Source organism: Podarcis raffonei, chromosome 4 (genome assembly GCF_027172205.1).
Source record: "Podarcis raffonei isolate rPodRaf1 chromosome 4, rPodRaf1.pri, whole genome shotgun sequence".
Lineage (NCBI taxonomy): Eukaryota > Metazoa > Chordata > Lepidosauria > Squamata > Lacertidae > Podarcis > Podarcis raffonei.
The window spans coordinates 80,292,088-80,319,440 of record NC_070605.1 but is presented as its reverse complement, the minus strand read 5'-3'; the positions used below and the strand labels follow the sequence as shown (position 1 = coordinate 80,319,440).

Here is a 27,353-nt window from a genome sequence, read left to right as displayed (position 1 = left end):
TGTATTTTTCAGTGTGTGTTTATATGGAATGGTGTTTCATATAAAGTTTAAAAGGTGTGTGATCTTTTATCACACTGTTATTTCCTTTTAAAAAAGCACTTTCTTCATGTTGCCTGTTACAAAAGGTTGTAACCTCCAAATAAAAATAGAAAATGCTTCATTTATCGATTAAGAAACCACACTCAAAATTATAAAGTTGTGAAAGAATATACTATTCCTCACCCCTTGTTCTTTGTCTGTTTAACGCAGAGAGACCCACTTTGCCTGATAACTACACTCAGGACACATGGCAGAAGCTTCATGAAGCAGTCAGAGCAATTCAAAGCAGTACATCTATTAAATATAATCTTGAAGAGCTCTACCAAGTAAGAGTTTCGAGGTTTTTTAAAACACTTGTATGAATAAAATGGATATTTTAGAAGCGATTTGGGAGAGTTTCTGTCTGTAACAAAGAATACATCATGTGGAAAACCTGTTCTTGGACATTTCTAATGCCCTGATGCCTAGATTTCTCCCTGCCTAGATTTCTGTGTGCATGGGGTGCATTCAGGTATTTTATCCTTTACCCTGCATCAACGCCCCAACTTTTTCCTAACTAAATTCAGAACATTAAATTCCATCCCTCACCCCCTGCTCTCATCACCCTCACTGCCCCCTCGCGCCACTCACTCTCACCCAGTGTTCTGGCGATCAGGAGAGTCATGCCACAGTGCTGGATGGGAAGGCGCTTTGGTGTGACGCTGCTGACAATCACCAGAGCGAGCGTCTTTTGGTCCAGTGCTTGAACCAGAGCACCAGACCAAAAAACAGAACATTCCAGGATCAAAACAGAAGCCGGACTTGGCTTCTGTCATCTGGGATGTCCCAGTAGAAATGGGACAGTTGAGGGATCTGCCTGCAGTGTTGGACCTATGGCAAGAAGCTAAAAAATGAATCTTATTAAAATGTCAGGAATGGTGTCTTCTTATAGATTTATACATATACAAGGGGAGCCTGCAAGAAAATAATGCATTGTGGAATGCATTGTTGAGTCCAGCTAGTTAGGCAGCCATGCCTTCTCCCAGGACACTCCATTTCCCCCATTGCACCCAGTATTCTCATTTGGGTCTTCTTGGATTAATTTTCTTTTGAACTGTCTATTTTGGAGCATTTTCTCCATATTATTCTCAGTGCTTGAATGAACTGCTAGTATTCTGTCTGGTGAAGCAGTTGCCCAGAAATCTTCCCAGAAGTTGAACTGTTTCAAGAATATAGTTAAGTAAGACAAAATAGGTTTACCTAGAAGAGGACGGGGAGATCTGTTTTCTCTCCCTGGGATATCTCTTCCAGAAGTATTCTATCCCTCCTTAAAAATAAAAAGGATCTGAAACCTGGGGGAGGGGAAGGAGGTGGTGGCGGCTACCTTGATGTTGTTGAACTCTTTCTTTCTCTGTCCTCATATCCCAGGCTGTTGAAAATGTCTGTTCTTATAAAGCATCACCTATGCTGTATAAACAGCTAAGACAAGTCTGTGAAGACCACGTGAAAGCCCAAATACTGCAGTTTAGAGAATATCCTTTTTATATACAAAAAACGCAGCCAAACAGTTAGTAATAGTTTTAGTGTTCATGAAGTATACATTATAGTCTCACCAAAGTAAAAATGCTTCACAAAGAATGTAGTTGGAATCTGAAAAGTAAAGTCTTGTTTATGGTTTAGGTTTGTAGCATGTTGGCATCTTTTCACAGTGATACTGAAGTTAACAAGGCCACCTGCATTCTTAATTTCCCCAGAGTCTTGCTTAGGTCTTGCTTGGTTTAGATTGTGTTCTAGAGTGGAGAATCTATTGCTGACAGTTCTTGAAGATTTGGGGTATGATTAATCATTGGTGCAATAATTTCCTTTGTTCAACTATACTAAGAATCATATATTTCCCCTCTTGGATGCTTGCAGGGAGACTCCAGATTCTTAAAGACTTGATGTGGTTGTCACTGTAAAAGTCTATAAATTCTTCTAATCTGAAGCATTAATTTCTTCCAGATATGATAGCTCCAAATTCAGGCTAGAATCCCAATCTATGTTAATCTCTAGTCTAGAGAGTGACTACTGATATATCGACTAAAAAATAGATAGCTTCCCTTAACCTTTGTAGCACAGATTCTCTCGACAGTCTCCTGTTTTTAAAGAAAATAAACAGATGCTGGCAAGATCACTGCAGACAAATGGTAAGTTATATGTAGTTCATAATGCATATTTCTATTTTATTTATTTATTTTAAAAGTTGTATATCCCACATTTCTTCAAGCAGTTCAAAATGATATACATCAGGAATGGGGAACCTGGTATATTTGGACTAAAAGTCCCATCCATTCCAGCCAGGATGGTCTGAGGTCTCAGGGATGATAGGATTTGTATTCCAACAACATCTGGAGGTCTACAGGTTTCCCATCGCTGATGTATATGATTCTCGTTTTTAGCCTCACAACAGTCCTATGAGGTAGGATAGACTGAGAGATGATTGTTGTCCCATGATCGCCCAGTGAACTTTCTTACTTAGTGTGGAATTTCAACCAGGACCCCCTAGTCATAGACGATGACACTAGCTACTGTGTAACACAGTTAGCTCATAGAGGTAATTCAGGTTCATATTTGTTGTTTGACCCCCATTAATAAAATTAAGGAAAATTTGTATTTGCTTGGCTCAACGCTTAGATTCTTTGTTAAATTAACTAAATGATATAAGTATTTATGACTTGAAAAAGTTTTACAAAAACTGAATGAGAAAGCTGAAGCCAATTATATTCCTTTGGATATATAAACTTTGATCTTTGTAGCACTTTAGCAGCTTTTGACTGCTTGAAAAGCTATTGGTTAGCTCTTAATTCTGTTACTACAAAAACAGTTTATCACCAAGTCCCTATGAAATTAAGCATCTGCTTTTGAAAAACAGTTTGTAGCATGATTGTATGGGCAAACAGAGTTTGGTGTTCTTTGCAAAACTGATCATTACTTTGGTTTTCTCTCTTTTTGTGTTGTGAGAGTTTGAAAGACTTTGAAATTCACTTCAACTTCGTTTCCTAGCTGCATCCATGCTTTTTTGCTGCTTCTTTTTCTAAAGCAAAGAGTGCTTGAGTTTCACAAATATGAAGTTGCATAACACGCTGGCTTCAAATTTAATTGCACATTGGTGCAGCTCATTAGGAACTAGCTATTTGACTATGGGGAATGTGTGAAATCCCCTTAAGTATTTGAATTACATAAAGTTGCCTTTTTCACCCAAGCAATAACGTTTTGACAAAACTGCAGGAAGTGAGTGGGTTCAAGCTTAATGTTCCATTATGTTTTAAGTCACTTATCAAGTTTCTTGGACCAGAGGTTGGCCCTTAAAAAAAACAAAACTCAGCACAGCTGGCACAGATAAATCACAAGCTTTTTTGCTAACTCTCCTAAGAAAACTTTTGGCTGGGAAACGAAAAATTAATTAGGAAAATTAGAACGACTGTGTCATCACCAATTAATGCTATTTTGGATTATCTTATATACTGTTTGTTTATATATAAATTTTCACATTTAATGGTCATTTGGCCCTATGGATTAATGCCACCCCATATTTGATATGTTTTATGTTAAACTTCTTTAGCAGTCATGCTCATAAAATATCAAGCTAAGATTATTAATTTTGGATTAGTAACACATTAATGTTGATTAAGATTAAGAGGTTATTGGGAATTGACTATGCAATCACAGCTGCTTCTGAACTACTGATATTGGCTAAGATAAGCAATATTATGTCTATGCTGGCCCTATTTTACTGCTTTTCACTCCAAATTATTACAACTCTAGGAAACATATAAACGTTTAAGGAAACTCCATAAAATTCTTATTTGTTGGCGATCATACACTGTATAAATTCTTTCTTGGCTTGTAGATTCTCTTCCTTGATGAAACTTCAAGATATATTCTGAATGTATAATAACCCTAGGTATTGATGAGGATAGGAAATCAGGAAATGTGACATATATGGCAGAGGTAATGCATAAGCAAAGAAGATTAATTCTTTCTTCATGGGTTGTTTTTTTGCAGATCATGATTAGAAGCATTTTTTTGTTTTTGGACCGTACTTATGTTCTTCAGAATTCAATGCTACCTTCTATATGGTAGGTACTGTATTTAAGTAGTATGTATGTTGGCAGTGTGTGGATCTGTTATTACCGTGTTGGCCATTATGCACTTGCAGTGTGTAATGTGGATATATGGGCTGTAAAATTGCTAGTAAAACGTAAAATTGCTAGTAAAGGAGTCCTTGTACCTTTACACAGGAACTTGTGGCTCTTCAGATGTTGTTGAACTCCTAATCCCACCAGCTCCAGTCAGCATGGGCAATGTTCAGGAATGCTTAGAATTGCAGTCCAACAACATCTGGAGGTCCCTAGGTTCCACAAGCATATACTACTGTCTCTGCTAAAATAAGAATTTTAGCAGGTGATTTCTACTCCCATTTAACTGATAGCCTGCACCCTTAAAATTCTCTTAGAACTTTAATAGCTATGTAGACAGGGCTTCTGTTATGCCCCTTCTGGTTTCATAATCCTAAAACTGCAAGTAATGCGTTCCTGCCGATCTAAATTTCAGCAAAAGGAATGGTCATTACAGTGGTAACCAGTTCTCAAGCCATGCAAGCATCTATAGTTGAAATTATACTAGGGAGCAAACTCGGAGCCTTCACACTGTGGAATAGAAGCATAATATGATTTTAGGTCTATAAGAACATGTAATGTTATATAAAATCAAATTGTAATTAACCTGTTATAATTTTACAGGGATATGGGATTAGAACTTTTTAGAAGCCATATTATTAATGATAAATTAGTGCAAACAAAAACAATTGATGGAATCCTGCTGTTGATTGAACGAGAACGGAATGGTGAAGCTGTAGATAGAAGCTTGTTACGAAGTCTGTTAAGTATGCTGTCTGATTTGCAAGTAAGTATAAAAGCCAAATATGTACAATTCTACAGGCAAGTAAACAGACTCCTTGTTGTTCTGCTTTTCTGGATGGGAATGCGTAGAAAGTTGAGGCCTTCCTGTCAATTTGCATTTCTTAGTGCAGAACGTATTGATCTGATGTGTAGAGATCTTTCCTATTCTACTTAATTCAAGAGGGTGCTGGAAGCTTCTCTCTGTGAAAGAAACAAGCAGAAGGTTAATGTTGTTTGGGTTATTCCTTCAGAGAAGCCGATTACAGCTGGTTTAAACTAGTTCTGTTATCTCTTTCTGTCAAGGTCATGCTGACTATAATAATAGGCCAGATGGAGCCTGGGTTTCACACTTTCTCTGTCAATATCTTTTCCTTCTGGTGTGGTGTTCTGTACATAGTACGCTTAGTGTTAAGTTTTAGACTTATTGTAAGTTTGAGTTAAGACTTCTGTAACTGGATTTCTTCTAGACAATGCTAATCCTGAATGTACTGGATTTGTGACCATTATGCTCATTTGCCTTCAATAGTAGTAAAGCTCTGCTGGATGAAATGCCTCTGCTCTATTTTTGGGGAATCCTGCAAGGTGTTTAAGTTGTTACTCTGCTAACTATACATTGGAATCTACACTGGATCAGTATTGAGTAGACTTTCAGTGACTCTTTCCTCCTCCCACCCCAAACTCTCAGCAAAAGCTCACAGAAAAGAGCTGAAATTTCCAACTTGGCATGGTATTTGTAGTGGTGCTGATATGAAAAAACATACCATATCACATGACCTGCTCAATTAAGGAGCAACTTGCTTCATAGTGGGCATTCCTATCATCTCATTATGCAGCGGCTAGACTGGTGACTGGGAGCAGCCGCTGAGACCATATAACAGCAGTCCTCAAAGACCTCCATAGGCTCCCAGTACATTTCTGAGCACAATTCAATGTGTTTGCGCTGACCTGTAAAGCCCTAAACAGCCTTGGCCCTGTATACTTGAAGGAGCATTTCTACCCCCATCGTTCAGCCCAGATACTGAGGTCCTCCTCCAAGGATCTTCTTCTGGTTCCCTTACTGCAAGAAGCGAAGTTAGAGGGGAACCAGGTAGAGGGCCTTCTCGGAAGTGGCACCCACCCTGTGGAATGCCTGCCCATAAGATATTAAGGAGATGAGTAATTATACAGCATTTAGGAAGGCGGCCCTGTAAATCTTTTTAAGGTTTAATGTTTTACTATGTTTTTATATATGCTGGAAGTCACCCAGAGTGGCTGGGGCAGCCCAGTCAGATGGGCAGGATACAAATAATAAATTATTATTATTATTATCACTAAGGCAGTGTTTTGAAGTAGGAACGAAAGTCTTTTTGAACACAGGCAACCTCCCATTTACATGAGGGTTACATTCCAAGACACCCCATTCTGCCCCTTTTTGTGACTTTTCAGATCACTTCTGGGTTTGGCTCTATGTGCATGGTTGCGCACATATTGAAGTTTTCTTTAAACTAAGCATAACGTTAACCACGGTTTTGGGTTTGGACATCACATCATACCATTAGCTCCTTCACTTGGGAGAGGTAAGGGGGGAGCATGCGAGGCTGAGAGTCGTTGTGGCTTGTTCTTCCTTATGCGTGTCACAGTAAATCATATTTTAGTGTGATTTGTGAATAACACATGTCCAAACCTGGAGAAACTCTGGTTCGTCTACCTAAAGTTTAGTGGAACAAACCAACTTCAAATAGCGTAGACTATGCTTTCTGATCTCAAACTGTTTTCTTAAACCATAGTTAAAATTAACCACAGTTTCAGATTAGAATGTAGCAGCAAACCTCAATTAGTAGAAAGAGGAAGTGAAAGCTTTTGATTTTCTCTTTGTGCCCATACTGAAGGAAAATGAAAAAAGGAAATGCAATAATTTTGTAAAACTAGCTCAAGTGATATTCCTTCACTATTAGTTCCCTAATTGTAAGTAGGAATATTTCCTATGCCACAGGGTTGTTTGAAGAATGGATGAAATTAGTCTGCATCTATATTGGAACTATTTTTCTTGTAAAAACAATGTAAACATTTAAGATGTGGAATTGTTTTTTACACTTCACTTGTTTTATGGTTGTACCTATTTTATTTGTTTTGTAACTATATTTTATTGTTGTAACCTGTCCTGGGATCTTATTGTAAATGGCGGGTAAGTAATCTGAATAAATGAATGAATAAATTAAACAGCCTGCATTTAGAAGAAAACTGCATAGAAGCTACGTTTTATCTTTTATTGACAAATTGCTGTACAATTTAGGCACTAATCTGATAAACTGCATTAATGTGTCTCTTAAATAGGTTTACAAAGATGCATTTGAACAAAGGTTTTTGGAAGATACAAATCGTTTATATACTGCAGAAGGCCAAAGATTAATGCAAGAAAGAGAGGTATGAAGTTAAACAAAATGTAGTAGGAATTGTTCCCAATATGAGTTCATATGCTTGAGTGGGAGTTGTATTTGGCAGAATTGTTCAATAACTCTATGCATATGAACAAAAAAGTCATAATAATGCATAGCAATTACCTTTTGAAACAGTTTTGTTGTTAAATATATGCTGTATATATAAACATGGGATTTTTGTATATTTGAGGGATTACAGCCAAAGGAAAGCAGTAAGATAGCATAAAAATTATATAAAGAGCTAATAATCTGGGTTCCATGTGACTGTGTTTGAGAACTTAGATGTTTCCAATTCCATGCAAAGAAAATCTTACCTCAGTATATAGAGACGTTTCTAAATATTAATTTATTTATAAATGTGATTCTGAAGTTGTGTACAAAATTTATAAAACATGCAGTATTTTGTACCTCTTGTAAAAGAAGCTGAAGTAATTATGAATGTTAGTACTGAGATAGCATGGCAGAAGGCAAAAACCTCTCCAGAGAGAGGCTTCTTGTTGACATCATGGATGCCAGGTCAAGGTCAGCAGTACTGTCCACAGCCTGCTTCTGCTGCAAACTTGCAGAGCTATTTTTCTGAGAATTCAACCCTGCAGATGTGTCTGGACTGAAAGCAGTGTGTGCATTTCTGGATTGTTCCTACTGCTGTAAAAATATTAATATCTCAGTTCTCTCTTTTGGGGGGGTAGGGTGAGTATCTGGCAGGTTAGATTAAAATTGCCATTTGTGTATTTTGAGACTCCTTGCTGCAGTAATTGCTTTTGGTTCATAGAAAAAGGACTGGAATCACAATGAATAGCAGTTTTACTTTCTCTTATTATTGCTGCCTGTTGTGAATGAAAGGTGGGGTGGGATAACAGAATTACGACAAATAAATGAGCAGAGCCATCAATGCATATAGTTATCTATATGATTACATGAGGTAAGATCAGACGAGCATATGGTCATGCTGTTTTACTATTCAGTAGCTTTTACACTCTGCTTGTCCTTTTGTAGAACAAAATTCCCTTCCAAATATCTTTTTTTTTTTAATTTGACAGGTCCCAGAATACCTTCACCATGTTAACAAACGTTTAGAAGAAGAAGCAGATAGAGTAGTGACATATTTAGACCACAGCACACAGTGAGTACCTCTTACCTTTTTTCTTTAATACACGGTTCCTGTTTGCTTTAAAATTTGGTTCTATAGAAAACTGTACAACACTCTTTATATCTAAAGGGGTAGTGGTGCCACCTTTTATAAATTATATTTAAATTATGTTCTTGAAATTATGCTCTTGAAATAGAAGCAAAAGGTATTTGGGTAAGCTTAGCAATGTTTGGAGTTTTAGAATTCTGTCTATTACATAACACTCAATTTAGATTATCTGTTCATTAATAATTAACTTTAATGATAATATCTGTAATTGTAGTTACAGATAGTCATAGGGGAAGAGCTGTAGCTTAGTGGTAGTGTCTGCTTCTATGCATGGCATCTCCAGGAAGGGAGAGAGAAAACCTTGTCTAAAATCTTGGGCAACTGCTGCCAGTCATTGTAGACAATACTAAGTTAGATGGACCTATGTCTGAGTGTAAGGCAGCTCTGTGTGTTCCTAATTATCACCTGCTTTTTTTCCTGAAAGTTACAAGAGGAGCTTTGGCTTACTGCAGCTGCAAGATAACATTTTGCTTTTTGCAATGCAAGTCTGATTTACACCTCGTGTTTTTCAAATGAGGACTGTGAACAATTTGGCTGCAGCACCAGTTCTGGGGAGCTAGTCAGGGCAATAAATATAATGCAGCTGAATATGGGGAGCCGTCAGCACCAGTGGAAAAGCATCAAGGTAGCAAGCAAGTTAGAAAACTGTTTGCCCTGACCTCCTTTTTTGTTATCAGGCTATTCCCGCACCACTTTTCAACTCCAGAAATCTGAAGCTCCATAGTAAATTACTTAATAAACAACAGTAACAAGTATGCAGGTAGAAAGCCAGCAGAGATTTGACTTATCCACTGTAGTGTACCAAATGTCACATGTAGAACTATATACCTGTTGGCAGGAATTGTGTTTGTGTGCTTGGTGCAATCAATGCATTCCTGGCATCCATGGGACAAGTTTGTTCCCTAGAGGCCAACCAAGGTGGCTGCACTAGACAAGCTGAGAGGTTAATAGATAAGGCCTTTGGGAACGCCTGGCAATGGCAGATTTGAGAGAAGCAGGGTGGCTGCTCCTCCGCTGTCATTGAAGATGAGTGTCTTTGGCAAGGAAGATGGGCTTGTGGGCTTCCCACAGACATCTATCTGATTGCCCACTGTGAGAACTGGATGCTAGACTAGATGGGCTTTTGCTCTGATGCAGAAGGACTCTTCTTACGTTTGTGTATCCTTTTCGACTTTCCCCAAGATCTTTATTAATGAATGCTCATTACTGAAGCGTTGTATATCATCATTTCTTTTAATACTTAATTTGCTGGTCTGATTACTCTCAGTTTGGCAGTGAAATGGGGCCAGCTATAAATAAGGTACTGGTTTCTGCATACTTGAGAGTTATGCAGAAGTATACTCGTTTGTAAATTTCGTGGAAAAATGAAAACACAGCTGCTATCTTTGCTCAGTGGCTTCTAGAGCCTATGAAATGTTGAAGGCGTTATTTGGTAGGGGTTTGACCTGCTTGAACTCCTAAAATCTTTTAGAAGCTTGAGATAGGGATTACAACTGATGTGCACTCTCTCCTCTCTGCACTGCATGGGCAGTTTTCTGGAAGGAGGAAAGAAAAAAAGGACACACACACACACACACACACACACTCGTTTTTGATTTAGAAACTCTTCTATTACTTTACAACAATAATGTGTTCAGGTTTGAGCCTGGTATCCTGAACCTGAGCCCTCTAACACAGTAAAGGAAGGTTTCAGGAACAGGGGACAGGGGAAAAGAAATACTTGCTATCCTGAAACTTTTCCTCTTCATAAATAATAGTAGGCTAGAGTGCTCCTGTAGGGAGCCAAGAATATACTGGGGATAAACTAACGTTCTGTAGCATATTGGAGTTCTCTGATGGTTCCCTCTCATGGTGAAGCAGAGCACCATGATAACTAGTAGGGCAGCAAAATGGGGCCGCCCACAGACAAGGCAAATCTGCAAGTATTCAAGAAAAAGTACATAAGTGAAAAGAAAACTTGACAGCATGATTCAGGTGTAAGCCCTTGATGTGGCAGATGTCCACTTGCTGTCCTTCAACCTGCTGGACAGTTAATCTAGATTCTGTACACACTTTTCATGGGTGCTTTAAGTAGACAGTATAACACCACCTACAGAACTTTATAGTTCTCCTGCTAAGCTCTATATACATTTAGGATTAATACATAACAGTAAGTGCCTTCTTTCTCATCATAGAATCATAGAATCATAGAGTTGGAAGAGACCACAAGGGCCATCGAGTCCAACCCCCTGCCAAGCAGGAAACACCATCAGAGCACTCCTGACATATGGTTCTCAAGCCTCTGCTTAAAGACCTCCAAAGAAGGAGACTCCACCACACTCCTTGGCAGCAAATTCCACTGTCGAACAGCTCTTACTGTCAGGAAGTTCTTCCTAATGTTTAGGTGGAATCTTCTTTCTTGTAGTTTGGATCCATTGCTCCGTGTCCTCTTCTCTGGAGCAGCAGAAAACAACCTTTCTCCCTCCTCTATGTGACATCCTTTTATATATTTGAACATGGCTATCATATCACCCCTTAGCCTCCTCTTCTCCAGGCTAAACACGCCCAGCTCCCTTAGCCGTTCCTTATAAGGCATCGTTTCCAGGCCTTTGACCATTTTGGTTGCCCTCCTCTGGACACGTTCCAGTTTGTCAGTGTCCTTCTTGAACTGTGGTGCCCAGAACTGGACACAGTACTCCAGGTGAGGTCTGACCAGAGCAGAATACAGTGGCACTATTACTTCCCTTGATCTAGATGCTATACTCCTATTGATGCAGCCCAGAATTGCATTGGCTTTTTTAGCTGCCGCGTCACACTGTTGGCTCATGTCAAGTTTGTGGTCAACCAAGACTCCTGGATCCTTTTCACATGTAGTGCTCTCAAGCCACGTGTCACCCATCTTGTATTTGTGCCTCTCGTTTTTTTTGCCCAAGTGCAATACTTTACATTTCTCCCTGTTAAAAACTCATATTTAAGTTTTTCCTTTTGATTAGTGTAAAGATCACGTTGATGATTCTACATCAAGAATGGCTGGGTTGTTAACTGAATACTTTCGTTCTGCTATACTGTCCCTCTGTGTATGTAGTTAAACATAGAGTTGGTGAACCTAAGATTTGTATTCTACCTACAATTGTATGTGCAACCAAGAGTATACACTTGCACACCTTTTGAAGGCTCTTCATCCTAAATTGTACAGGTATTCATAGATTCTTTTTCTTGCCTTAAACAGGAAGCCACTCATTGCTTGTGTGGAGAGGCAGCTTTTAGGAGAGCACTTATCAGCTGTTTTGCAAAAAGGTACTTTTTTCTAATTAGCTTTTTTTTTTAAGCTGCATAATCTGCTCACATTTTATGGGAAACTGAAAACAGATTGTACAGCTGCCTCTTTGGCCTGGGAAAAGCCATTGGAACAAACAAGTATTCTTAAAATATGATGGCCAATACACATTCCCACACGCAACTGGCAACAAATAATGTAAGCAAACCCTTTTCAGAGCAATAAAAATTAAGGGATATGTATAAATTTTTCATAAAATTGTTCATAAAACTGGCTAACATTGTATGTGAAGGAATTGCCAGGAATGCTGGGTCACGGATAGTTCTCTGAAAACTGCTTATTTAATCGCAGACCTCTATAACTGACAGAGCTCTTTCTTGGTGCTGTAGCAATAACAGGCCTGTATTTTTCCATGAACTAAAATCCAACAGCTCCTCTGAAATATTTTAAATTCAGCAGGCTGATAGTTTTGTTAGGACAAGCTGTTGCAAATCTAGCCCATTAGAATTCCACAGCCAATCCATTTTGATATAGTATCTTAAAAATCTATGTATATGAGAGACAGAAACTCAGTTTGTATATAAAGCACTTGTCAATCATATATTCTTTACAGGGAGGGAAAGTTGCATTGTTTGCAACCACCATAATGTCTGGTTGCTGTTGCTTTAAACTCACAAAAAGTTCTGTTCCATTTTCTAACAATGCCACCTTATTTAACGTGTTAATCATTCTCGTTTTAAGGACTTGATAATTTGCTTGATGAAAACAGAATAGCAGATCTCACCCAGATGTGCCAGCTTTTCAGCCGTGTGAAAACCGGACAACAGCTCCTCTTGCAGCACTGGAGTGAATACATCAAGGTATTTAGAAACATGCTGTTTTGTTGCACTTTTTTTAAAAAAGTCAAAAATGATTTGCTTGATCTAGATTCTGAGTAACTTAGAATTTCAACCAATTCATAATAAATCCTCTTTTTATTGAATAAACAAAAAGATTGATCAGATACTGAAAGCAAGGCAAGTCCTTGAGAAAGTGAAACTTTGCTTCATTTCAGTTTTCTCTACTGTTCAGCAGCAGTCCTATCGAAGTTGAATATATTAGTGTACTTTGCATGTGGAAAAATATACCACAGGATAAGAAGAAAAAATCCTTCTTTGAACCATGGCTACTATATTTTGCAGTATTTGCAGCAATCCACTTATAAGCAACAAACAGTTTGTGTGGCAGCCACCTACTTCTAGAAGTGCTATTACTGCCTGCAATCCATCCTCAGGAAGGCCACATTTGCATATTGAGAGGGAATACAAAAGAACCATGGGAGTAGTAAGCACCCTAAGTGTTAAGCACAATTTTTCTTTTAGAAAATCGTATTTCTGGTGTTTGGAGTGTGGTTTAGCTTTGCAAAGAAGATCTGCCTGAGGAAAACCTAAACCACCTCATATTTATAAAGAACCTAGGAGTGGTAGAATTCTTTGAGGGCTTTCTCCTGATTGGTAGCTAGAATCACAGAGGCTGAATTCACAGATATTAAAAGACCAGAAGAATTACCAGGTTGAGAAGTGGATCACTCATTATGGAAGGCTAAAGCTGACAGTATGTTACCTCTGAATTTATGTTGTCAGCTTAACGTAGTGATTATTTAGGAGAAAGAAAAATTAAGTGGTGGGATAAGGATGGTGGGGTGTTTTTTTTTGTATAATTACATTGCTATTATCTTTAAGTCTGCAGTATTTTAGCATTGAGACATGCTGTCTAAACCACTGAGCCTCTTGGGCTCGCCTGTCATAAGGTTGGCAGTTCTAATTTGTGTGGCGGGGTAAGCTCCCGTTGCTTTGGCCCAGCTCCTGACAACCTAGCAGTTCGAAAGCATACAAGCACGTGTAGATAAACATGTACCATTGTGCTGGCAAGGTAAACGGCGTTTCCATGCACTATGGCACTCGTTACGGTGTTCTGTGCGCCAGAAGCAGTTTAGTCATGCTGGTCACATGACCTGGAAAAGCTGTCTGCCGACAAAGGTATCTCTCAACCTGAAAGTGGAGATGAGCGCCGCACCCCATAGTCAAATTTGACAGGACTTAACTGTCAGGGGTCCTTTACCTTTTACCTTACCATTTTAGAATTAAAGAAATAAATAAAATGTTCAAAAATATTCTCAATTCAATAGTGGCTTGAGGTCTAAGACTGGAAACTTTTGAGAGCAATGTAACAAAAGCCATCTTTGACCAATATTATTTTAATTGCTATCACTCCTCCTAACAGCAAACTGGTGGTGATTGCTGCTGGTGACAGGCAAAGCTGAGCCACCGAGAAATAGGAGGGAAGTGTTAGCAGGCTTGGAGGAACCCCAAAATTTGCAGACATACAAGAGCTATTTTTTAAAAAAAAAACTTATGGGAACCTTCCAGCCTCTTTCCAGGATTGACCATACACAGTAGCCACAGAATATTTAGTGTCAGGAAAGAAAAATGAAAAGTGTGTGTTGTGTGTATATGTAATGCCTTGCTTGAGCTCCTTACATTTTAGTATCCCACAGGTGGATACTATAGAAGCACTTCAGCTAGGAAATGAGGTATACTGCAGCATGTTGTCATATAGCAATTCTTATTAATCAACAGCAGAATTATTAGATGTTCTGAATATTTAAGCTGCATTTGCCTAAAATGATGTGTCCCCTGTGTATATTTCCCTTCTCATACATGACTTACAAAGACTTCACAGTCTGGGAGTGTTGCCATTTTTTAAAGTTTCTTTTGCAATTAAAGGTATGTTTAGAAGCCGCACCCCTCCCCCCAACACACCACAGCGTACTATTTTTCTGAACGTTCCCGAAACATATTTTGCCTTTTCATATTATATAACAGTGATCTGTGGCTGTATTCAGACTTGCTGTGTGGCCATGAGGAGGCAATAAAATACTTCAGTTTCCAGTTTAGAGTAATCTCGGTTTAACGTGTTGTCTGAATCTCTGGACAATGGTTAATCTTGGCTATGGTTAGTGGAAGCAAACTAGCTTCATAGTTAAGCAAGCACAGTTTTTTGGGATTTGGATAGCCCTAGCAAATTGCAGTTAAATCAAAAACTGAAGCACAAGCCTCCAAACTCTTTCCTGTGGTTATGCTAAGGAAGTGGGGGGGGGGGGGGAGCAAGACTGCCAGAAGAGAAGACTTGTTCTTGTATTACTAAACTATAGTTTTGTATTGTGCCTAAACTAGTACTGTACAAACATATTTTCTGTGTCAATTAGCATCACATGCTGGAAAAACACTTATTAAGTGTCTATTTTTTTAAAAAGTGCGATTCTCATGTTTTGGTGTTTTTAATGTTTCAGGTGCATTAAAGCAACTGTGATTTAAATGATTTTATTATCAGTGTAAATGGTGGGGGAATATTAGGAAATAAGAGAGGTAAGTACTATTGACTCGTTTGATCAAAAGTGTTTGTTTTGCAGAACTATGGGACAACAATAGTGGTAAACCCTGAAAAAGACAAGGATATGGTGCAAGAGCTGCTAGATTTTAAGGACAAAGTGGATCATATAATAGAAGTGTGTTTTCAGAAAAATGAGAAATGTATAAACTTGATGAAAGAATCTTTTGAAACGTTTATCAACAAGAGACCAAATAAACCAGCAGAACTTATAGGTATAACTACTTTTCTGCAAAAATACTGTTTCTAAAACTTATACTGTCTAGGATTAAGTTGCTAAATATGCCAGTGCCCAGCAGTACAATATCTATTCCATGAAAATATTTGCTTGTGTGTGTATTCTGATAAGGATGTTGGCTGCATTTTTAAGAGACATGATTGTTTCCTCTCCTTGTGCATCTGTGCTTTTTTTTATTCTGACTGACTGTGGTGCCATTTGCTCAGAAAACTGCATGGAAATTAGAGTGCTGTTACAACGTAGTACTATTTAAGGAAGCTCCAAAAAAGGCAGAGGTAACTTTGGTTGTGTTGCTTATTATTGGGGTGATCTGATGAAAGAGAGAAGAGAGGGATGCTAGAGCTATCTATATAATAATAATAATAATAATAATAATAATAATAATAATAATAATAATAATTTATTATTTGTACCCCGCCCATCTGGCTGGGTTTCCCCAGCCACTCTGGGCGGCTTCCAACAAAGATGAAAGATACACTAAAATGTCACATATTAAAAACTTCCCTGAACATGGCTGCCTTCAGATGTCTTCTGAATGTTAGGTAGATGTTTATCGCTTTGACATCTGATGTGAGGGCATTCCACAGGGCGGGCGCCACTACCGAGAAGGCCCTCTGCCTTGTTCCCTGTAACTTGGCCTTTCGCAGTGAGGGAACCGCCAGAAGGCCCTCGGCGCTGGACCTCAGTGTCCGGGCAGAACGATGGGGGAGGAGACGCTCCTTCAGGTATACTGGGCCGAGGCCGTTTAGGGCTTTAAAAGTCAGCACCAACACTTTGAATTGTGCTTGGAAACGTACTGGGAGCCAATGTAGGTCTTTCAGGACCGGTGTTATATGGTCTCGGCGGCCGCAATGGTCTTTCCTAAGATCTCCAAAGTAAAGGGCCAAAACAAACTCACCCAAGCACATGCCCACGTCCAAAGAACACAAACCATAGAGATGATTCAGCCGTGTGTTGCTGGACTCCAAATCCCATCAGCTTCAGCCAGCATGGCTAGTGGTGATGAGAGTTGAAGTCGACATCAGGAGAGCCACAGATTTCCTATCCCTGCCATAGAAGTTGTGCCATTGTCCTCTAACACGGGGGAGGAGGGGAGGGGGACGGACCACAGCCGCCTTAATATTGATTGGAAGTGGGACATAGAAGGTCTGGTTAAATTCTGGATTTGGCATGAGTTTGTATTCCCAAAAGCAGGGGATATAACAACAGGGAAAATTCTGGGAAGAGAGAGTTCAATGGGGAGTAGGCATGCAGGCACTTCCTCCAGTATCTCTGACACCAGTGCTCTTGCAGTCCTTATCACATGCGGAATGGATTTTTTGGGCGGGGCGGGGGGAGATAAAATTCAAAAGTTTTAATGTTTAACCAGTTTCCCTTTTTGAAAGAAATGTGATCTAATTCTGATTTTACTCTTACTTTTATTTACCCTGCTATTTGGTAATATACTCTTGATTGGCGGACTAGCTTGGGTTAGTTGGGTGGGTGTTGTTAGGATACTGAAGCCACTCGAGTCCCAAGTCTGTGGATGACCTCCATTCCGCAGTTTGATGTGGATGTTAAATAGCATCTGCTGAGTAGCAGGTTCCTGCTTTCTTGAATTGACCCTCGAGGCAGGAGCAGAACAACTGAAAAACTATCCCTGCAGTCCTTAACCTGGCTATCCTACTGCAGAAGTCTCGTGGGACATAGACTTCAGCTGATAAGCTTTTGTAATTTGGCCACATCCTGCACTTATTTATTTTCTTACTTAATCATGAACATTTTAAACCTGCCCCTTATCAACAAGCAGTCGCAGGTCAGAGTACAATAAAACAAGTTAAACATAATGGTTACATAAAATGTGAATCACAGGGCAGATGAAAGCCATTGACAACCAAACAACATTAAAACAGCAGTAGAAGCAAACACAGACTACATAGCTGACTTTCCCCAAAGAATCCTGGAAACTAGTTTTTAAGGATGTTGGGAATTATATCTCTGTGAAGCATAAACTACAGTTTCTAGGATTCTTCGGAGGAAGTAATGTGTTTTAAATGTTTACCCTCTGTTCAAACAAGTGTGTTTTTAGCTGCCTGCCAAAGATTCAACAGAGATGGTGCCAGCTATATATTTAGCATTTACACAACCAGGGTGTCACCATAGAGAAGGCCCTCTCCTGAGTTACCATCTAACAAATCTCATTTAGCTGCCCTACCGTCAAAAGAACCTGCACTTATTTTGCAGCTGCTGTTAGTTTGTGCATAAAGCATTCCGAAGGAAACTGTTGTGTCACAATTTATATCTAGATTGAGATCTGTGTAGAAATCTCTTAAGAGCTCTGTAATAAGGAGTGGAAAATTCTATTATTTGCTTTATTATGTGCACACCCTGCGCTTTCCCACGGGTTCAGGGATTTTGCATGGCTTATAAGAACTTCATTAGTATATTTAAAAACAGCTTGGTGCTATCTATATCAAGGGGCTTTTGGATCTGCTTTTACAGTGACTGCCTTTAACAACCATGAGTAAGGAAAGGGAGTGAAAGAATGCGTCCTCACCTTTTAACATGCCCTTTTCATTCTTCCTTTTCATTCATTCTACTTCTAATTGGAAGAGGTGGTCTTTTAATCTTCAGATTCATGGTGTAATCCTGGGGGCTTTTTTTGGCTATCAAGCCATTGGAAATATTTTAAGCCATTACAATAGCTTAGAGTAAAAAATTAAAGAAGTTTAGGTCTTTCATGTAGTATGTTAATGTTGAAAAATTCCCTAACTTAATAAGTAGTGCGTAAATATGTTAGTGCTTTTTATATAAATAGTGAAGCTTTACAAAAATTCAGATTACATGGGGGGGTGTATACATATTCCACTGTACAGTGGTACCTCAGGTTACATACACTTCAGGTTACATATGCTTCAGATTACAGACTCCGCTAACCCAGAAATAGTGCTTCAGGTTAAGAACTTTGCTTCAGGATGAGAACAGAAATTGTGCTCCAGCGGCAGCAGGAGGCCCCATTAGCTAAAGTGGTGTTTCAGGTTAAGAACTGTTTCAGGTTAAGTACAGACCTCCGGAACGAATTAAGTACTTAACTGAGGTACCACTGTATAGTAAAGAAAGGGGAAATACTATTTCATAGTTTTGGTGAATGTGGGCATATTTTAAATTTCCCTCTTTTTAAATTTCTCTCTTTCACACTCTTTTCATCAGTTCCCCATATCTGCCAGTTTACTGCCTCTGTTCACTACTATTTTAATTTTATCACGGCACCTAACCTGTAATATTTTTAACTGGTTTTCCTGCTTCACATTGAACGCTTCAGATTTTGTTCTCAATTCTGCTACTTGTATTATTATTATTATTATTATTATTATTATTATTATTTTATTTTATTTTATTTTATTACTTTTATTATTACTTGCTTATCTGATAATATCATTCTTATTATCACTATCACTGGCTTTCTGTAGATTTGTATATTAATTTCAAACTGTTTATTTTTACTGTTAATTTTTAGCTTTGTCTTCTTCTTCATCATCATCATCATCATCATCACCATAGTTCTACTATCTCTGCCACTCTTTGCCCATAGGTTTCCCTCCTCATATTTCCCTCCTCTGAGTCTGGCACGGATTTGGATTTTTTAAAACCCTATAAATATTGCAGTTTTATGCACAGACCGGATTAATCTCACGGAAGTCAATGAAATGCAAGCAGCCTACTTGTTTGCAGGAAAACAGCCACGGCTTCTTTTTTTGGCTTTTCCTTCATTTTTTTGTGTCATATTTTTATTAGACTATACGTTTTTGGCATTGAGTGGTTTCTTTCAACTTTTATAAAACTCGTCGTGTAGTTTTAGATGTGTTAAAACTAATATGTGGAAACCAAGTGATCCTTCCCCCCCGCCCCCCAAGATTAGTTTTAAGCTGTTTATTTTTAATTATTTTTTAGCAAAACATGTGGACTCAAAGCTAAGAGCTGGCAATAAGGAAGCAACAGATGAAGAGCTGGAAAGAATCCTTGACAAAATTATGATAATATTTAGATTTATTCATGGTAAGGAATCTCTTTTTAAACAACTGTTTAAAGTGTATCATACATTTCTGCACTGCTGAGTTTTTAACCAAAATACCAAAGGCTTGATGCATGTTGCAGTAAATGACACCACACAGTGGTTTCATGCAGATGCTAGAAGGATAAGATTGAACTCTATATAACTGCACAATGAAGGATTCACCCAATGGTATTTTATAGCTAAAGGAATAGGAATTGTGGCTCCTTCTACAAACATTGCACTTATGACAAGATCTTTAGCTTCAATTTTTTTTTCAGCTATGCACAACACAATTTTCTGCTACTTGTTTTCAATAGAAATGGGGCGGAAGCATTGTTATAACTTCTGAGAAACCCAACAGACATGTAGGTTCTGCAACAAGTCTACATAAAACACATTGGTACTTTTCACCAGAATGGGAAAGAAATATATATGTTATCTTAATAATTGGGGAGGAAGAGTCAAATTTTATATTTCCAGCACTTTTAAACTTGCTATATCTGTGGCAATTTTATCAGCTCAGTTTGAAATTTGGCACTTTCACAGGTAGAATGTGTAGGTCAAGTTTTAAGTTATTTACTGAACAAGTGCCGTTTGTGTAAGCTGTAGTATTTTGAGGTCTATAGTGACAGAGTCCCATGGACTGCAAGAAGATCAAACCTATCCATTCTTAAGGAAATCAGCCCTGAGTTCTCACTGGAAGGACAGATCCTGAAGCTGAGGTTCCAATACTTTGGCCACCTCATGAGAAGAAAAGACTCCCTGGAAAAGACCCTGATGCTGGGAAAGATGGAGGGCACAAGGAGAAGGGGATGGCATAGGACGAGATGGTTGGACAGTGTTCTCGAAGCTACGAACATGAGTTTGACCAAGCTGCGGGAGGCAGTGGAAGACAGGAGTGCCTGGCGTGCTCTGGTCCATGGGGTCACAAAGAGTCGGACACGACTAAACAACAACAAAGTGACAGAATTTTGCTTCTGCTACTTCCTTTAAATATTGGATTATTCCTATGCTTTCTCACAGACAGACAGACACACACACACACATATATTCTTAGTTAATTTTTTTCTTCTGTGGCTCAAAAAAAAGTCACAGCACGTGCTTTAGTGATGTTTTTTCTCATCCTCCTCAACATTGTCCATGCAGGTAAAGATGTATTTGAAGCATTTTATAAAAAGGATCTGGCCAAAAGACTTCTGGTTGGGAAAAGCGCTTCAGTAGATGCTGAGAAATCTATGTTGTCTAAGCTTAAGCATGGTAAGCATTTGTGAATTTGGTTCCTTCAGTTACAAGTTTGCGCCCTTATATAGGGGGAAATGGAACAGGTTAGTCCTTTTGGAAATCTATGATGCCAAACAAATGCACATTTTAAAAAAAAATCTCATGTTTGGTTTGCTTTACTCCTTCTGAAGAGTTTGTTACCTTCACTGTGTGCCTAAATTGACAGTTCAAGTTACTGCATCCCTATTACTTTTTCTTGTTTTATATAACAGAATGTGGTGCTGCTTTCACCAGTAAACTGGAAGGAATGTTTAAGGATATGGAACTTTCAAAAGATGTTATGGTTCAGTTTAAACAGGTAAGATTTCACTTCAGTTGGATAGTTCAGTGAAATTTTGCGCTGGTTTGATATAACTAGTTTCAGACCTGATAAATGATGGTTTAGCATAACAGAAATGAGCTGCAATGAACATTGGGCTTGCACACTCCCCACCCCCACCCAAGACCTCTGGCACAGCCATGAGTAGATCAGAAGCTTTCATTTTTTGTTAGCTGCAGTTTAGTGTTTGATATGAACCCTAAACTGTGGTTAATTTTAACTGTAGCTTCATAGCTCTTGATTTGAAGTTGGCTTGTGTCAAACAAATCACAGTTAAGATTGACTACATTTTCACTATGTTTGGACAAAACTATAAGCAAAATATTCTGAACTCATCCTTGCAGCTGTGCTGAAAGAAGAGAGAGGAGCATTTGCAAATATAGTGGGTTATTTTGTCGTTTTAAAATCCACGCTAATTACTAACTTATGGAATATGCTGCGATAAGATTTGTCAATCAGTTGAATTCACTTTAACTGACACAGATATATCCTAATGTATTATTAGGAATTGGAAATGTTGCATTATTTGAAAACGTAGATGCATCAAACTTTGATTTTGAAATTTAATACTTCAGTAGGTAAAAATGCAGGTCAGAATTAAGAAAGTACTCACACCTCAACATCAGCTCTAAATATTATTTTAAGCTCCTTATTTTCAGATTGTTTTGAGTTTTAATAACATTACCATGCAAGTAGAGTATCACTGAATTCAACCTTTATTAAATAACAGTTTTAAGTCATTGTTTCAATGATTAAATTCAATTTCCTGTAAATATTGGTGGAAATTGCTACACTATTTGAATAAAGTTGACATTTTTGTAGAAAATAATAATAATTAGCAGCAGCAGTAGTGATTTCTTTCCTCCTTCTTTGTTCCCTGGCAAAACCTCTTAACTCATTAACATGACTGAAAATCCTTTTCTTCCTTTTTTATCATAGTACATACAAAATCAAAAGGACCCAGGGAATATAGACTTAACAGTAAATATACTTACAATGGGATACTGGCCAACTTATACACCTATGGATGTCCTTTTGCCTCCAGAGGTAAGTCTTCAACTATACTTGACGTGTTGGGACATCCCCCCCATATTATTGATGTTCGTTGGTTTGTTGGATATGATCTCTGGAAGCTCATACATTGGGATTTACACATGCACAAACCAGAGCACAGAAGCTTTCAGTGATTTTTGGTGAAAGCTGTTCCGTGTCATTAGATCAGGTATTCAGTCTTGCATGCATGTGCTGACGGACAAGCACTTTTCCATATGGGGCCCCGAGAAGTGACTCTAGTCCACATTGCTTAAAATTTTTGGGTATAGGAGGCCCAATTTGAGTAGCACAACTCAAATGGGTTAATTTTTTGTTGTATATGTTTCAACAATCCCGAAGTCGTGAGAGTCAGTAGCACAGATGTTGTAAAGGTGTGGTGATCTGTCGTGGAATAACACCATTGGAGAAGATAGCCATGGTTACTCAGACCACATTGCTGGTTGCCTCATGCTTCAGGGCCGTCAAACAGTAGCTTCACCACTGCTCATAAGGAAGTGTGTAGCTCCTGTAGATTCTATTAATTCCACCACCAGGGGTGACCAGAGGTGTTTTGGCACATGAGGCAAAGCATCCCACAATGCAGGGACTGGGAGCAACCTCCGTAAGGACTCCTCTGTGAGATGCCCTTGCAGGGTCTCCCCTGCTGTGGTGGCGGTGAGATCCTTTCTGGATTTCTCCCTCCCACCTGGCAGCGAGGCTTTACCCCAGCTTCTCCAGGTGGGGGTGGGAAAATCTCCCTCGCCCGCCCAGCAGCCAAGCTGGATGGTGGAATGCCTGCTCCCTCGCCAACTCTGGAGGAGGGGGTAACGTTCCTCAAAGATTGCTGCTGGTCCCTCTCTGCCCCAGAAGCCAAGGAGACTGGCTGCAAAGATGACCAGCGGAACAAGCACGCCACCCCTTGGGGGTGCCGCTTGGGGTGGTCGCCTCATCCCACCTTAGGGTTGGCTCAGGTCAGGTCTGCCCCAGTCTGCTTTCTCCTGAATGAAGTGAAGAGTGTTTGAGGACTGGGATATTCGCAGGGAAACCAAAATGCTTGCTTACAAAGCTATTGTACTACCAACCTTACTGTATTCTTGTGGAAACATGAGCCACTTATAAACGACATCTGCAACTCCTTGAAAGATTCCATCAATGGTGTCTCTGAAAAATTATACATATCACTTGGGAAAACAGGCGAACGAATGCCAGTGTACTGGAAGAAGCAAAGATCACCAGTGTCGAAGCAATGATTCTTCAACATCAACTTTGTTGGACTGGTCATGTTGTTCAGATGCCTGATTATCACCTTCCAAAGCAGCTACTGTATTCCAAACTTAAAAATGGAAAGCATAATGCTGGTGGTCAACAAAAGAGGTTTAAAGACTCTCTCAAGGCAAATCTTAAAAAATGTAGTATAAACACCCGACAATTGGGAAACACTGGCCAGTAGTGGAGGGAATGCACATGGTAATTCTTCCTAGGATGCAATAGCTTCAGACTGCAGGGGGAGAGGTTGAATACATGAATGTACTCTCATGTCGAAAGCTTCCTGAATGTGAAAACTATTCTATCTGGCCTACAATACCTTGTTCCTGAAACTTCTTGACATGGGAGCATGCAGACATCCAATCACTCCATGTGTGCACATGTATGCACATACTCACACATCATGAATCCTAAAGTGAAGTATCCCCAGGAGTAATGGGTTGTGTGTTTTGGCTGAATGCAGTAGTTCTGCATGAAATATAGGGGTGCTATGACAAAATATACCTTTCAGTATACTTTTATCTACTTACTTCCACTCCTTAGAACAGGGGTTGACAACCTATGGCCCTCCAGATATTTCTAGACTACAACTCCCATCAGCCCCAACCAGCATAGCCAGTGATCAGAGATGGTGGGAGGTGTAGTTCAACAACATATGGAGGGCTGCTGGTTGTGCACCCCTGCCTTAGAGCCTACTCAATTCTGATTTAACAATTTTTAAAGCCAAATGTAAGATCCTGGATAAATGCAGTGTATCTGCACGTTTTCCAAAACTGATTAAGGGCTGTTGAGTTCTTCTCCCCTAGTCATTCATATTAATGGGATGTTCAAGGAGAATATTCATTTCTGTGCCACAAGCCGATATCCTGCAGTTGGAACAAATCATGCAAATTGTACAAATTTGCATTCTTTGCTTGGTTTTCTGCTTTACTTATAGACATGAATGAATACATGGAATGTTACTTGTATTTAGCTGCCATTTATGCCTGGATTTGTGTTTGCCTGGGTTTATTTTTCTTATTATTTCTTGTATTTCAGATGGTTAAACTTCAAGAAGTATTTAAGACTTTTTATCTTGGAAAGCATAGTGGTCGAAAACTTCAGTGGCAAACTAGTTTAGGACATGCTGTCCTGAAAGCAGAATTTAAAGAGGTGTGTTTGAATAACTTAATCTTTGCTCTTCTACCCCCGCTCCCATTTACAGCTTTCCCAAACCCTCCATTTCCCTTACACATAGCAGCCCAAGGGGTGGTGTCTGTGTGACTCTGTTGCTCTTCTGGTTTACCAGTACCCCAAGTTGCTGCTGCTTATTGAGAAGAAGTACAAGGCACAAGGAACTCAGTGCAGTGAATCAGGGTCAACTCTGCCACCATGCGCCAAGCTCTACACACTGCTCACTTTCCTTCTTCAATAAGCTGCAGTGACTCATAGTGTTGGGAAGCCAGGAATGCAACAGAGCCCCACTCATGCTGCCTCACCACTCAGCCACTACTGCAGGCTTGCAGTTTGTCCCCCAAAATGATTCTTGGTGGCAGAGGGAGAGGAGGACAGATGCAGCAGCAGTATAGTAGGACTGGAGAGTGGTTGCTGGTGAGTTGGCCTGGCCTGAAAGCTCCTCCATGGATTGCCTGAGCTGCCTGTCCTGGCTAGTTGACTGCTGGCTTTAAAAAACGCCCCTCTATAAAAAGGTCAACATGTTCCGGCAGCTTTTTTTCTAGAAAAAGAGCCCTGGCCATACATAAAATAAATTCCCACTTCCAGGAGCCATAAGGATTTTCAGAGGTTGATTATCAGAAATATTTTATGCTACTAGTTGGCTGCATTGTATAAGAGCAGTTGTGGTCAATTAGGTGTGAAAGAGTACTTGCACGTGATCTATGGAACGTAAACACTTGTTTGGTGAACACTGGAGCATTCACGTTAAGTAATATTCTATGAGATTTTTTTATCAGTCCATATATATTATGCTGCAGCTTTGAGTCTGATTCTGCTGTGCAAGCAAAAATATATTGGTAGTCTTCTTCTGATTCATGTGATATTTTTTATCTTTTCTCTATGCATGGTGCAGGAATCAGATTGTGCCTTCTTGCCATGAAACTTGCCTATCTTTCTTGTGCAGACATTTAGAGTTCAGCATTTAGAATTGGATACATGTAGATCTGAAGCTTATGGTCATTCCAGAGATTCATTTGAGAAAAAATTAGCCATAGATTTAATGTCATTTTATCCTATTAAAATACTCCGTCTGTGCACAGATGTTGAGAAGTGTCAGGTGGAATCTTGCTCCTTTGTTGCACATAGTGAGTCAGGGAGCGTACTGTTTGAACTGGGCCAATGACTTTTGGCATTCTGTTTGGAACTAAGGATGGAAAACAATTTTGGAAATAGCAGAGGTGGGTTTTGGAAATTCCTAGGCTGAATTTCACTTCAGCTCAGAATGGTTTAATGCCAAACCTGTCATCCATCAGTTTCCTTCTTCCTGCCTTTCTAACACAAAGGGAGCAACTCAAACCCAAGATCCTCCTGAATGAGGGGAGTTTAGAATAGTTGGCTCTCCAACATAGAGCCTGCTCATCTGGAGATACGTTGGCATAAGTCTTTTATCCTGGCATAGCCAAGGCCAGAGTAAGTCCCCCTAAAGATATGGTAGAGTATGGCAGGTACAGTGTTCAGCATATGTATATGATATGTTTGTAATCATTCTATCCAGCTGCAGATAAATGACCTTTGGTAAAGAACAGGGGACAGTGTCATTAACAGTTAAGCTAGTGTGTGTGTATGTGTGTAATCTTATAAATATAAATATTTTGTTTGTTTTAGGGCAAGAAGGAGTTTCAGGTGTCACTCTTCCAAACATTAGTGCTTTTAATGTTCAATGAAGGAGATGAATTCAGTTTTGAAGAAATTAAAATGGCCACTGGTATAGGTAAGTAATAGTTTTTGAGAAGACAGGTGTCTTGTGGATTTCATCTGGCATAAATGTGATCGGATTAAAATACAGTGGTACCTCTGGTTGCAGACGGGATCCATTCCGGAGCTCCGGTCAGATCCCGAGGTTTCTGCAACCGGAAGAGCCTGTTTTGCACACACATGCGGCGCGGTAGAGCACTTCTGCGCATGCACGCCTGGCGAAACCCGGAAAAATACTTCGGGGTTCGCCGCATACGTGTCCTGAAGGATACATAACCAGAGGGGAACGTAAGTAGAGGTACCACTGTACAGGAGAATGACTTGTTACAAGAGCTTTATTAATAGAGGTAAAGATGAATACAAAGAGATACCAGTACTACATGTTACTACTGTTGTTTCAGAACATATTGTGGAACACATTTAGGCTGCAAATAGCAGTTTTTCCAATAACTGCCTATGACATACAGGATGTAGTTGACCCTGGGCTCTGAGCTGAATGGAGCTCTGAACTGAATATTGTGCCTATGGATTGCTTTGCATTATGGTAGCTGGCAATTCCCTCATGCTTTTTTCTATACTTAAGCATAGAAGAAAAGCCGGGGAGGCACATGGATCCACAGTAGTACTGCTGTGTTTCCCCAAGCAAACTACTATGGTAGTTGTACAGTCGTACCTCCGGCTGCAGACGGGATCCGTTTCGGAGCTCCAGTCGGATCCCAAGGTTTCCTCAACTGGAGGGACTGCTTCTGCACATGTGGCGGCAGACTGCTTCTGTACATGCTTGTGGTGTAGCAGAGCGTTTCTGGTCATGTGCGCAGGGTGAAACACTTCCAGGTTTGCCACTTTCGCTACCCGAAGTTTACGTTACCCGAGGGTAACGTAAGCCGAGGTGCTACTGTACTTGTATATGGCAGGCTTGTATTTCAGTCTTCTGCACCATAGCAGAAGGGAGGGGGACAGAAGCAGTTTGTAATATCCTGTTTAATATCCTGATCTCCTAGGATATTGTTAACTCC

General features: G+C 39.5%; 1 protein-coding gene across 1 annotated transcript in view; it reads left to right on the top strand.

Annotated features, from left to right (window-relative positions):
* The window catches only part of CUL4A (cullin 4A), a 33,252-nt gene that overhangs the window by 3,351 nt on the left and 2,548 nt on the right, over positions 1–27,353 (top strand). Inside the window, exons 2-17 of the mRNA XM_053384379.1 lie at positions 250–365; positions 1,447–1,550; positions 2,135–2,204; positions 4,063–4,136; positions 4,800–4,962; positions 7,272–7,361; positions 8,416–8,498; positions 11,782–11,849; positions 12,571–12,689; positions 15,281–15,473; positions 19,427–19,531; positions 20,676–20,786; positions 21,023–21,108; positions 22,069–22,176; positions 24,466–24,579; positions 26,248–26,353. Of these exons, the coding sequence (XP_053240354.1) occupies positions 250–365; positions 1,447–1,550; positions 2,135–2,204; positions 4,063–4,136; positions 4,800–4,962; positions 7,272–7,361; positions 8,416–8,498; positions 11,782–11,849; positions 12,571–12,689; positions 15,281–15,473; positions 19,427–19,531; positions 20,676–20,786; positions 21,023–21,108; positions 22,069–22,176; positions 24,466–24,579; positions 26,248–26,353 (1,710 nt within the window). The remainder of the gene's footprint in view (positions 1–249; positions 366–1,446; positions 1,551–2,134; positions 2,205–4,062; positions 4,137–4,799; positions 4,963–7,271; positions 7,362–8,415; positions 8,499–11,781; positions 11,850–12,570; positions 12,690–15,280; positions 15,474–19,426; positions 19,532–20,675; positions 20,787–21,022; positions 21,109–22,068; positions 22,177–24,465; positions 24,580–26,247; positions 26,354–27,353) is intronic.